This window comes from Xyrauchen texanus, chromosome 9, assembly GCF_025860055.1.
Source record: "Xyrauchen texanus isolate HMW12.3.18 chromosome 9, RBS_HiC_50CHRs, whole genome shotgun sequence".
Classification (NCBI taxonomy): domain Eukaryota; kingdom Metazoa; phylum Chordata; class Actinopteri; order Cypriniformes; family Catostomidae; genus Xyrauchen; species Xyrauchen texanus.
The window spans coordinates 10,297,924-10,310,550 of NC_068284.1; the positions used below are offsets into that span (position 1 = coordinate 10,297,924).

The following is a 12,627-nucleotide window of genomic DNA, read 5'->3' on the forward strand; positions in this document are numbered from 1 at the left end:
GCATACCTCGGTTGTAACGAGTGGTTATTTCAGGCAAAGTTGCTCTTCTATCAGCTTGAATCAGTCGGCCCATTGTCCTCTGACCTCTAGCATCAACAAGGCATTTTCGCCCACAGGACTGCCGCATACTGGATGTTTTTCCCTTTTCACACCATTCTTTGTAAACCCTAGAAATGGTTGTGCGTGAAAATCCCAGTAACTGAGCAGATTGTGAAATACTCAGACCGGCCCGTCTGGCACCAACAACCATGCCACGCTCAAAATTGCTTAAATCACCTTTCTTTCCCATTCTGACATTCAGTTTGGAGTTCAGGAGATTGTCTTGACCAGGACCACACCCCTAAATGCATTGAAGCAACTGCCATGTGATTGGTTGATTAGATAATTGCATTAATGAGAAATTGAACAGGTGTTCCTAATAATCCTTTAGGTGAGTGTATATATAGGCGATGTAGCTCGCTCAAGAGGAGAATTTGGCGTGCCAGATCCAACATTGTGAGAGACTACATTCCTTTTTGGCAATATATGCACCACAACTGCAGTGTTGTCTGTGCAGATCAGAAATTAAAAGCCTTGCACGTCTGACCAGAAAGCTCTTATTCAAGAGGACTGCAAGCAGTTCTAGGCGATTTATGTGCCATGCAGCTTATACACCTGCCATCGCCTACCATGAACTATGAGAGCCGAATGCTCTGTTGAAATGAAATATTGCCTCTTGAATTTGATATTGATGCAGATGAGGGTTATGATGAACAGACAACATTGGCAGCAGAAAGCCTAAGACCATAAAACGTCCTCTAAATGCATTTGATGAATATGATTGAGATCTGAAGGGGATCAGCTGCTGCCTTAAGGCAAGTGAGGCAGGTGAGGATTGCGGATTTAGTGAGGATGTAGTAAGCTATAGAATGAACTGCCATGTTGGCACACTGAAACAGTAAAGAGATAAATTGAAAGCAGGCTTTTAAAGCAATGGCTGATGTATGATTGGTTAGGAGCTAACTAGAAAATGACGTGGTGATTTACAGCTGAGAGACTCCAGCTAGAAATACTGTAAGCTTACATTTCTGAAGCTCCTTGTTGGCCCCAAGGAAATTTGTCCCACAGTCAGACCTCAATTTCTTTCCAGGTCCTGATTGCAAAGAATCGTCTAAGGGCATTGATAAAACAAGATGTGTCTAGTGATTAGATAACTTTAATGTGTATGGTGTATGTGTGCTCAAGCAGGTGAAGATAACTGTGTCCTGCGGGTAGTGATAGACCATGGTCCAAACACATCCAAGCCTACATAAGTAAATAGAGAATCTGTGCTCAGACAATCAGCAGGCAAGATGATTCTGCTCCTCCCTTCTTCCCCGTAACTTATGACATGTTATACAGTTGTGAATCAGACTGCTGATTCACACTCCTTGACCCGACAACCCAGAAACCAGCAGCCCTTACACGCTGTCAAGTGCCGACCTTGGTGATAAACATTGATTGTCATGATAATGTCTAATGAGCAGGGAGGTGACATGGTGTCTTTCTGGAAATATAACTGGATGGGTTTCCTTTTATGGAAGTTGTTCTTTTGACAGACGACCTCCAACTCTAAGTAGGCCTTCAGAATCGATAAACGGGCAAAGCTTGCTAAGGGAGCTTTGCTTCAGAATGGGTTTGCCACTCTGGATGCTTTGAATTTCTTCTGAATATGTCTACATCTGAACAGCAAGAAGAATTCTAGTCTTTATGTGATTCAACAGATCTGCACTGAGAGGTTTTTTACACATATGCCAACCATGGCAGGCATCATTTTTGCCTTCTTGTGTGAAGGAATTGGCGATGTGGGAGAGTTGAGCTACAGCTCTAGACACTGATCTCCAACTTGACAATCTTTTGAAGCGTGCACTCCCAAGATTACTTTGTGAATGGTATGTTATGCGTGTTGTTACCTCAGGTCGCAGTTCTGAGTTCCCTCATCTGGTTGTCTACTTGCTGGATTAGGAAAGAAAGTTGGTCCAGTCATCCATGCTGAAAGGGCAAGCTGTTTCGCTGGAATGTTTCTCATTCCATGATTGGCTGGGTTGAGGTCAGTTGGAATATAGCTCCATTGGTGTTTCTGTGTTGAACGTCTGACCACCACCAGTTTACATATTGTGCAAACAGGTCTACAGATGACGCTATTTCCAGACACATACTGTATGTCAGAATGTTGTTTACATTTACATTTATGCATTTGGCAGATGCTTTTATCCAAAGCGACATACAGTGCACTTATTACGGGGACAATCCCCCCGGAGCAACCTGGAGTTAAGTGCCTTGCTCAAGGACACAATGGTGGTGGCTGTGGGGATCGAACCAGTGACCTTCTGATTCACAGTCATGTGCTTTAGCCCACTACGCCACCACCACTCCATGTTGTTCATTGACTACAGCTCTGCCTTCAACACCTCTGTTTCCTCCTTCCACAGCTGTCCTTTACAGCCCATAAATGGCTACGGGAGGTAAGGGGGAGTTACCGAAGACATGAACTCGCATGCGGTATTCTATCACGGATGGTTGCAGAACCACAACAAAAAGAGATAGTCACAGTGAACCTCTGTCAAAAGGAAGCTATGTTATGTCTGCTGGATTTCTGTCATTACGGCAACTGGCTCAGTTTGAAAGTGCTCATCTTTACTGTTCACTGTCGCCTGACTCCTCCTTTGCCCATAATACAGATCTTGTTACAGTGGTGCCGAAATCCCAGCTTTGGAGGAGTACACTGTTATGGAGTCCTCACCGCTGGGCGAATTCTTCAAAACCCTCGCCAGCATCCAGCAGACTCCACACCAGACCCTCATGGACACACGCCTGGAGCTGGAACAACGTTTCCTGCTCCAGGCACAAGCGGAGGACCGGGAGGTGCTTCGGAGCCTGAACACCAGAGAGGGGGCTGGCGCTGCAACCTCTCCAGAACCCACCCCACCCATGGCCCTAATGAAGATGGGGCTGGATGACGACCTGGAGGCCTTTCTGGACCTCTTTGAGAAGACTGCGGAGGTCTGGATGTGGACTCCTGACCAGTGGGTGGCCCGGCTATGGCCTTACACTCTGGAGAGGTGCAGCTGGCAGCACAACAACTTCCTGCTGCCAGCCTCCTCAATTATCAACATCTAAAGAAGGCCATCCAGCAACGGGTTGGTCATAGCCCTAAACAAAGCCGTCAGCTCTTTTGGTCACTGAGTTTCGGGAAGCATGGCCACCCATTCACTTTTCAAACACAATTCTGATTTGGCCTGGTTTCTGAGGGTGATAGATTCCTAAGTTTGGCAAGTACCAGTATTTTTTGTCAATAGGGGGTGCTATTTCAGTGTGATCATTCTGAAAGATCTTTTCCATAAAATCTACATAATGTCCCTTCATCTCTGTTTTTTTTTTCAATGTGTGCCTGAATATGAGTCGATTCAGAGCTTGTTGTCGGTTGTTGGGTAAGCATTGTCTTGGTGCTCGAAATGGACGAGAAGCAACCTAACTCTTTGTGTCATTCTGACAGAACCCTTGGTTCATTATCTGCAGGAAAAGTTTATCCTCAACAGAGGCAGCAAGCTTGAAGTCATCATCTGATTCACTGAACGCCAATCTCCCCAGTTCTGCATGAGTTAATGTGTGTATGAAAGGAGATTTACTCTGATGATTGTCAAATACTCGAAGACATGCAGTGATTAAATCTCAATTAAATAAATAAGCAGCCAGCTCAGACACATCTATACTCTTTGGTTTTGCACTGTGTGGAGACTTATATACATGATTTGTTAAGCACCCTAAATAATACTTGGGGCATTATCTGCATGAAGAGAGTAAGTATCAGCACTTTTGAGGAAGGGGCTTTGGTCAAATGTGACTTTAACTGGAGAGACAGTTGGATCTGGCTGTCGCAGATACTGGTTTCCAGTATGCGTTGGAAGTCTGGTCTGCACAGAGTGAGTAGTCTCTTTGCTCCTGTAATGTAATAGAGTCATTCTCACAGGAAGAACATTTTTCTTGAACATATTCACCAGTGTGATGGATTGACATTTGTACTGATGAAGAATGACAATAGTCACTGTTCTTTGGACTTGCAATGCCTCAAATACTTCAGCTTCTGCTGAGGCAGCCTCAGCCTCCCATTCCTGCTTGAGGGCATTCAGTTTGGCTCTAATATGTGTGTGGAGGTGAGGGCGTGGGCGAGCACCCATCTGGTGAGAGAGAAGGCGGTAAGGACAGCCACCTGAGTTTAATTGCTACTAATTACCGTTTCCATGTTCGCAGTGAGAGACAGGGGAGATAAAAGCAGCCCAGTCCTCAGACAGAGCAGAGAGTTACACAGCAGAGACAGTGTGTCTGTGTTCTGAGAGTGTTTTGCTGAAAAGCTGATCTTGATTTCAATTGTTGCTGAAAAGAAATCTTTTGTTTGGCATAAAGCTGGAAAGCATGTGTGTTCCTCCTGTGACTCATGTGTTCCTCCTTTTATCTGCTCTATACACGAACTGTTGCCACAGCGTGCTAGCTCTACTTGCAATTCAATCTCACACTTTGCATTGGCTGATCATTTGTGTGCCGACTCTGCTTTGGCACGAGCACATACTGCTACTATACTGGTTGCAGACTTACTTGATCTTCGAGAAGATGAAGAGGATGCAGCACATTCAGACCTAAACTCTAGGCCTTCAGGATCAATGCTTCTGATGTGTCTCTAGTTCACAGAAGGCCTTGAAATATTCTTTGTCTTTTCACACTTCTGCCCTGACTATGACACTCCTTTTGACGCTCCTTCAATAAGTGTCTGAGACAGGAATTTACATTAGGTGTTTTTAATAGAAGCCGTGTGAAACTGCAAAAACAGCAATTGGAAACTTGAAAAACACTAAAACACTGCCTGCAACACTTATTGTAACATATACTTACATACAATGCTTTTCCAAGCGCACATAAACTGTTGTTAGAGGTGGATGTCTTCTGCGTGTCTTCTTAAATAAGGTTACTAAATATTAATATCGCCTGTCAAAGTTGACCAAACTTGAACTCTATACGAAATCGGCCCAAGGAAATTCTATGCCACCGGAAGGCCACCGCGTGAAATTCACCATTGCGTGGACTCCCATTGAGATGACTGTATTTTGCCTGCTGAATTTCACCATGCAAAGCTATGTGTGACAGCGCCTTGAAGAGAAAAATTCTGGCAAAATTGTGCTGTGCTCCAGTTTATATGCCTGTGATGACACACACATAAGGGGCAAAGAGCCATAAATCATTGAGATTAACAATATTTATAAAAACTGTCATGCAATACTTGCCAAATAGTGAGCCATTTTACCTCACATGATATAAATGCTTAATAAAACTTATTCGTAATAAATTATTTAGAAAAATGTAAATGTGTGTTCATGTAAATTGGACACTTAAGGAGTTCCCAACGTTAAACAAATCTATGTATGTAAAATTCAGTATGGTTTCATTGTCATCAGGCTTTATTATGATATATGTTGTGAATGTGCATGAAGACCATGGGCCGTATAAAGCCGCTTAGAATAAAAATGTTTGTCTGATGTATGTCAAAATTCTAAGAATGAAATAATTTAGCTCTGATTCCCAGAATTAAGATTATGTGTGATTCATAAAAAGTTAATTAGTGTTAAAACTTAGTCTCAGCTCCTAGATAATTTAAGAGCACTGGAGAGGCATCTTAACCTTGTTAAGAGTAGTGCAATGACAGAGTTATGCGGAAACAAGGCACATAAATAATTAATGTGTTAAACTTCTATATTACTGAAATTTAGGGCAAATATGATTCATAGTTTATCAAACAAACTGAAATAAATTAGCAAAAATGTTTTAACTGCATCACATTTTTATTTCAATTGCTAGTTATATTAGCAGAAAAACAATTTGAGTAAAACGTTAAATTGAAAATATCTCTTATGCACTTGCCATGGACTATACCTGATTTTATCAAGCATGATTTGAGAATTTTACAAAGTGAATCTTGTGTGTTTTAATTTAAGGAATAAACCTGACCTTTTGTTCAAAGGAGTTAAAACTGTTATATCACAAATTGTCTTACATTTGATTAGTGACCAAGAAATAGTACTGAATTGTATATATTTCTTTATTTTCATATCTTATTTGCTTAACACCCTAAATCTTTTTTTGTACTTTTCAGGTTATGAAAAGAATCCCTTAATTTCAATGTGGTTTCAGACTTTTGGACCACCTTGAGTATATAATTCTATTTTCTGAGTAAAGAAACTGACCAGCAGCCATCATGTAGTCCCAGCTGTCCAGTAGACACATGCTGAACTGCAGACCCTCTGGAGTGACCCCGATGTCAATGAGGGTGTGGTGGGTGTCTTGGCTCTGGCTTACGGCTGAAGTCCAGGCCACAAGGAACCACAGAACAACAAGCAGAATCACACCCAGCAGACGCAGAACCCTCCAGCTTGTCATGTATGGGATCCGCTGGGCTGTGCGTGACAGGAACACTTTCAAAACTCTAAGCATGAGAAAGAAGAAGACATATTTAAAAGACAACTCTGTAAATGAAACGAGCACTTTTCGAATTATTTCTTTTTTTGTTTCTCATGCAGCTTTGCACTTCTCAAGTATTATTGTATTGGTTAATCAGAAAAACATCTCGTTTATGTATGTAACCTCGGTTTCCTGAGATGAAGGGTATGAGACATTGCATCATGCTGATGCATATGGGACATTTCTTTTCCGATTACCTAGTTGAAACCCTTCTACAATAACGGCAATTCTAAGATTGGCTATGGTGTTTAAGCCCTGCCCTTTTAGGCGCAAAGCGGTCTGGTATATGAGCAGGCACAGAAACACCATTCCTCATAATTTTCTGACTGAGGTACAAAGCGCACATCGCTCGTACCTCAATAAACTCGGAGTCTGTAGTGCGACCAGCTTACGCAATGTCTCGTTTCATCCATCTCAGGGAACCGAGGTTACATACATAACCGAGACGTTCCTTTATGATTAAGTTTACCCAACATTGTGTCATGCTGATGAAAATGGGAAACATAGTCCCATTACACCACACCATACGACATAACCCTCCCAGAGAGGTATACCGAAGCATAATACTCAAAAGAATATGTTTACCGCAGTCCTGCGGGACAGCGACCGACAGGAGTATGCCGCAAGTGAATAGCCCTCATGGTGAGCCAGAAGGGGGCACTTAGAATGGATATATGAACTATAGTCATATAGTATGAATTAACTGAAGTTTTATTTATAATTAAATGCTTGTGGACTTTATAGAAATTACAATGGTCTGAATGAAGCCGGTTGTGTAAAATAACGGGGGAACCTTGCGAATGTGTTTGGAGAAGACCAGCCTGCTGCAAAGCATATGTCTTTTATGAGTGTAGCACTCACACAGGGAATAAAAAAATGACTTCTCCTCATCCGAATTAAATGGAGGGAAAAAGGCCTGAAGGTGAACCACCTGAGCTCTGAAAGGCGAGGATAAAACCTTTGCAAATGGCCTTTCTTGGGTTTGACAGTGGCTTTTGAAAGGCCTGGACCAAACTTCAGACATGAATTGTTGACTGATAGTGCTTTCAAATCACTGACCCGTTTTACTGAGGCTAGAGCCAGCAGTAATGCTGTCTTAAGAGAAAGCACACACAATTCAACAAACCATAGGCTTGAATGGGGGGGGCCCCGCGAACGCTTTTGGACCAAAGTTAGGTCCCAAGTCTGGACTGTAGCTGGGCAAGGGTGATTTAGTCACCTTGCTTCGCTAAGGAACTTAATGATTACATTTGATATGCAGAGATAGTCACTACATAGACTTTGAGAGTTGACGGAGTGAGCACTGCGCCCAATCGCTCTTGAAGAAATGTAAGAATTTCAAGTACGGAGCAGATCACTGTTTTTTTGTTGCGTGAAATGCACCAATTAGTGAACACATTCCATTGCATAGAGGCGTCTCGTGGATGGTGCTCTTGCCTGTAAAATGGTGTTCATCTCCGGCTCAGCCAATTCTGGCCACATGTGTAGGCCACAGCTCTGGCTGGGGATGCCAAATCGGGCCTTGTGTTTGAGAGAGAAGGTCTTTCCTCAGTGGTAATTCCCATGGAGGCCCGTCCAGTTTTAACTGAGACAGTCACTGAAGAATGGTCTGTATGCGCTCATTCGTGAAGTGCGTGTGCATGCTCACAGAGTCAAGATGAACTCCTAAATAGGAGATTTGCTGGCTGGGGATAAGTGTGGTTTTCGCCCAGTAGACATTCAGACCCAGATTTTATAGTTGGCAAAGCAGCAAGTCTCTGTGTTCGCTTAGTAGTTCCTCTGATTGGGCTAGTAATAACCAATAATCAGGGTAATTCAAAACATGCACAACATTCATTTTCAATGGGACGAGCACCACATCAATACATTTTGTGAACGTGCGAGGAGCCAGAGACAGACCGAAAGGAAGGACTTTGAATTGGTACGCTATTCCCTTGAATGCAAATCTCAAAAACGCCTGTGTCATGGTGCAATTGGCACATGAAAGTACATGTCCTTTAGATCTATTGATGCAAACCAGTCCTGAGTACTGAGTTAACATTTTGAATGGGTGCTTTGCGAGCGTGCCATTCAAGCGTCTCAGATCTAGAATGGGCCAAAGCACACCGAGCTTCGACGGAATGAGAAAATAACGTCTGTAAATCCTGCTGTGTGTGTCGCAGTCTGGGACACTCTCTATCATGTATTTGCAAGGGTGAATCTCTGTGCGTGACTCCGGACTGCAGGAACGATTCATCAAGGCAAAATTTTCCGGTTCCTCTGGAGAGGACCACTCGAGGCCGAGCTCTTTGAGCGCCCTTGAAATGACACAAAGCATCTCCTTGTCAGTGGCGTGTGAATGCTCCTCTCTCTCGCTGGGGAAAGGGTTGGTGACAATTGACTTAAGTAAAGTAAAAGTAAATGTCATCCATTAAAAGAAGAGTTGCAAGTTCAAATCCAGGGTGTGCTGAATGACTCCAGCCAGGTCTCCTAAGCAACCAAATTGGCCCGGTTGCTAGGGAGGGTAGAGTCACATGGGGTAACCTCCTTGTGGTCACTATAATGTGGTTCTCGCTCTCGGTGGAGCGTGTGGTGAGTTGGATGCAGCAGAGAATAGCGTGAAGCCTCCAAGCGCTATGTCTCCGCGGTAAGACACTCAATATGCCACGTTATAAAATGCGCAGATTGACAGTCTCAGACATGGAGGCAAATGGGATTCATCCTCCGCCACCCGTATTGAGGTGAGTCACTACACCACCATGAGGATTTAGAGCGCATTGGGAATTGGGCATTCAAAAGTCGCTGGTGGATAAGACAGGGCATTTTATTCCAAAAATAATCTTATAGTCCATGGAAATTAACATGAACAGCATATCATTAATTCAAATAATAATATCAATAATTTTATAATGTTTAAGTTTAAAATATTTACTTATTCTGTCTCTGAGCAATTTTTAGTTGAAACTACCATTTTAAAAGCTTGTAATACAATACAAGCTATTAACAATAGGGCCTAACTACACTGAAGTATTTATATATATAACTATTAGTATTAATCAATCTTCCCAATGCTTCATATGAGAGGGAGAGAACGGTTTTGATGAGCTTATACACAAGAATCATTCAAACGAACCAGCTCACTAAAATGATTCATAAACATAAACGACAGTGTTCATAAGTGTAAATTCAAATTCCTTGACATTTTGGGAATGGAATTCGATTTTTCCAGGACAGACAGCATAAAAACCGGGACAATCCCAGGAAATCATGTATGGGTGCAACTCTACTCTTTACATCACATGCAGACATAAGCACACATCATGTGAGAATTTGAAACCTGCACCCACTCTCATTATTCCACAGCATCTTAGAAGATTCCTTCATTGTTTCTGTGTTCCTCTGTGGCTTATATACAGTGATGAATACATTTACACCGTAAGGTTTGTACACAGCTAGGGTAAATTGCATCTTATCTGTGCGTTTAGTCTTATTTAAGTTCAGATATTTGCTAAAGTCCTTCATAAAAGCGTGCTGAATGTCTGAGCTCACGCTGCTGTCAAACAAACACACTGTGCTCTGGTTATTAGCTGCTCTCTTTTGGCAAGCAATGAAACAAACTTGATTTAATCCGGGTAACGAGTAATGAGAGGCTCAGTATCAGAGTATAAAGTATTTATTTGGCTAAAAAATTTTAAGTAAAAGTTGCAACAATATTAAATACTCAAGAAAGTACAAATTCTGAAAAAGCTACTTAAGTACAGTAACTAAGTATTTGTACTTCGTTACTTTGCACCACTGTCTCTGACTAATACCTCTGATCACTCAGTTCTTCTTACCTATATAGTTTCAGAATCACCGTTCCATAGACAGTGGCAAAGCCGAGCAGGCGAACCCATCTCAGGAGAATGCACCGGAATATACTTGGATTAAAGTACTGTATCATGACCTGTGATGAGAAAAAGATGAAATTACTGAAACGTAGTGTAATCTGTATCACTGTAGGTTAAAATGAATTTCACAAACCACTATCCCTGGGTCCCATTTCTTTCATTTATTTTTCTATTTTTACATGGACACAAGAATTTTACATATGCTCTTCAGAAAATAGAAGGTTGTTTGTTGAAGTTCACCCCAAATTCAAAAGAAAGTATTAAGAAAAAAATTTTTGTTTAAAGAAAATTATTATTATCATATTATTTTGCATTGTGACATTATTTTCATAACAAATAAGCACCCCCACCCCCTCCAATCCTCATTACCTAAATGCAAAAAATCTCATAGTCATTAATGCAATGCAAAAAACAAACATTAGTTTTTGGGTCAAATTATTAAGTATTTACCTTAAGAGTAAAACATCTGTACACATAATGATAACGAGTACTATGGACTAGAGTGTACATTTTTGTTGCTAAATATCTTGATCATCCTAAAAATAGGCTTTATTTTCTTTAAGCATAATATGATATTAATTTCCTATGATTTTAGTGTGAAATATGACCCGGACATATTCTTGACTTGTTCTGGGCTTTGTAAAATTCACTTCGTTGGATAATAGTGGTCCTGGTGCAATACCAACCCAAGATATTTTATTAATTGTATTGGCCAAAACTGAGATGCAATAAGGACAAATGCTTTTAGTCTTTTTAATTGCTTAAAGGAGCTGTAAAATGCAGTTTTATGCTATAACAGTTACAGTATTAAGCTTAAAAGAAAACATTTGCTTAAAAAACTACTCTGTTTACATGTAGTTAAATACTGGGAAAAATGGAGACTGATCCACACCTCAAAATGTTCTTAAATTCACATAGACTGTGTGGAATGATGGAAAGATGCATCTGTGCTTGTCTCCCTGAGGACATTCAGCAGAACAGCTTACCAATTCACAGTCATCCTCTTAAATGTGCAAACAGCAAAACGGCCCCTTCAGAATAATCAAACAGCTCTGACATGCACAGCCAACTTCAAACCGAGTGAAAGTCTCAATCAGCAGCAATTCTCAGCTGGCAGATAAGAGCTTTTTGCACTCATTAGAACATCAAGTTAAAAGCTGGTACTGTATATTTTGCCGGTACTGACCCGTCACGCTGACCTTTCATAGGCAGTCTTTTCAGGCAATTTACGCTATGAGTGCTCAGTGAGGCAGTAGAAATGAAAGGCAAGAGTTACCTCCTATTTTGACACAAAAGTCTTTTGTTGTTTAATTTGACTGTAAAACTAGTGTACATGTACTGTCAGTACTGTAGGGTGGGAAATGAAGGGCTGTAGCTGTAAAGAAGCCACACGTCAGTATCGTCAGACTTCAGACAAATAGGTGGCCCCCTTTCTCCCAACACTCTGCCATTAATTAATCAGAGGATTTATTTTTAACAAGTTGTGCTAGGACTTGATGGACTCATTAATAATGCATAGCAGCGCAGCAGAACGTGGCACAGCATGTCACGATAGAAGTTACACGCATAGTCAGGAGTACATCTTTAAGCATGCACATATTTGAGCACAGCTCTGTTCTAATGCAGAACTGTCCACTGTTTTCAGATTACATACAGAGCTAAAAATCACATCAGCCTGATATAGTTTGCTTAACCAATGGCGTTAATTTTGGGATGGGTCTATTTGTTTGTCTGACCAAATGTATATGAGGGAGTGCTTGGCAAACCTGTTTGAAAGCAGCTGTTATTTTTAGTGATGGACCCTATAGCAGGGTAAATGGCGTCAATTTTTGTCAGGTATACCTCTATGACACACTCTTTACACGGGTGGAAAATGCTGTATTTGTCTGGACAAATTGGATGCAGGCTCAAAAATGTTAGAGAATGTAGTTATAATGAATCATATTGATCTGCTGACATACAACACCATCACCATACTTTTATGTTCCTCTGTAAATTTAGAGTTTGAACATACACTTTGATAGCACCTGCTGGTGGAATTCGCAAACAGTAAATTCAAGGACTGCGTTTAGACTGCTGAAAATAGACATGGTTAAGGGTGTAGACTTGGCTTGAACATTGGGGGGGTTGCAGCATAAAGCATTTACCAATCTTTCCACTGATCATGGTATACATAATTATTTAGATTTATCTCAAAATAAGTAAGTCATTACATAGACATCCGATACAGTAT

General features: G+C 41.3%; 1 protein-coding gene across 1 annotated transcript in view; it reads right to left on the reverse strand.

Moving 5' to 3' along the window:
• Nucleotides 1-12,627, reverse strand: part of gpr158b (G protein-coupled receptor 158b) — a 61,111-nt gene that overhangs the window by 18,989 nt on the left and 29,495 nt on the right. Inside the window, exons 6-7 of the mRNA XM_052134911.1 lie at nucleotides 10,341-10,450; nucleotides 6,252-6,490 (exon numbers count right to left, since the gene is read on the reverse strand). Coding sequence (XP_051990871.1) covers nucleotides 6,252-6,490; nucleotides 10,341-10,450 — 349 coding nt within the window. The remainder of the gene's footprint in view (nucleotides 1-6,251; nucleotides 6,491-10,340; nucleotides 10,451-12,627) is intronic.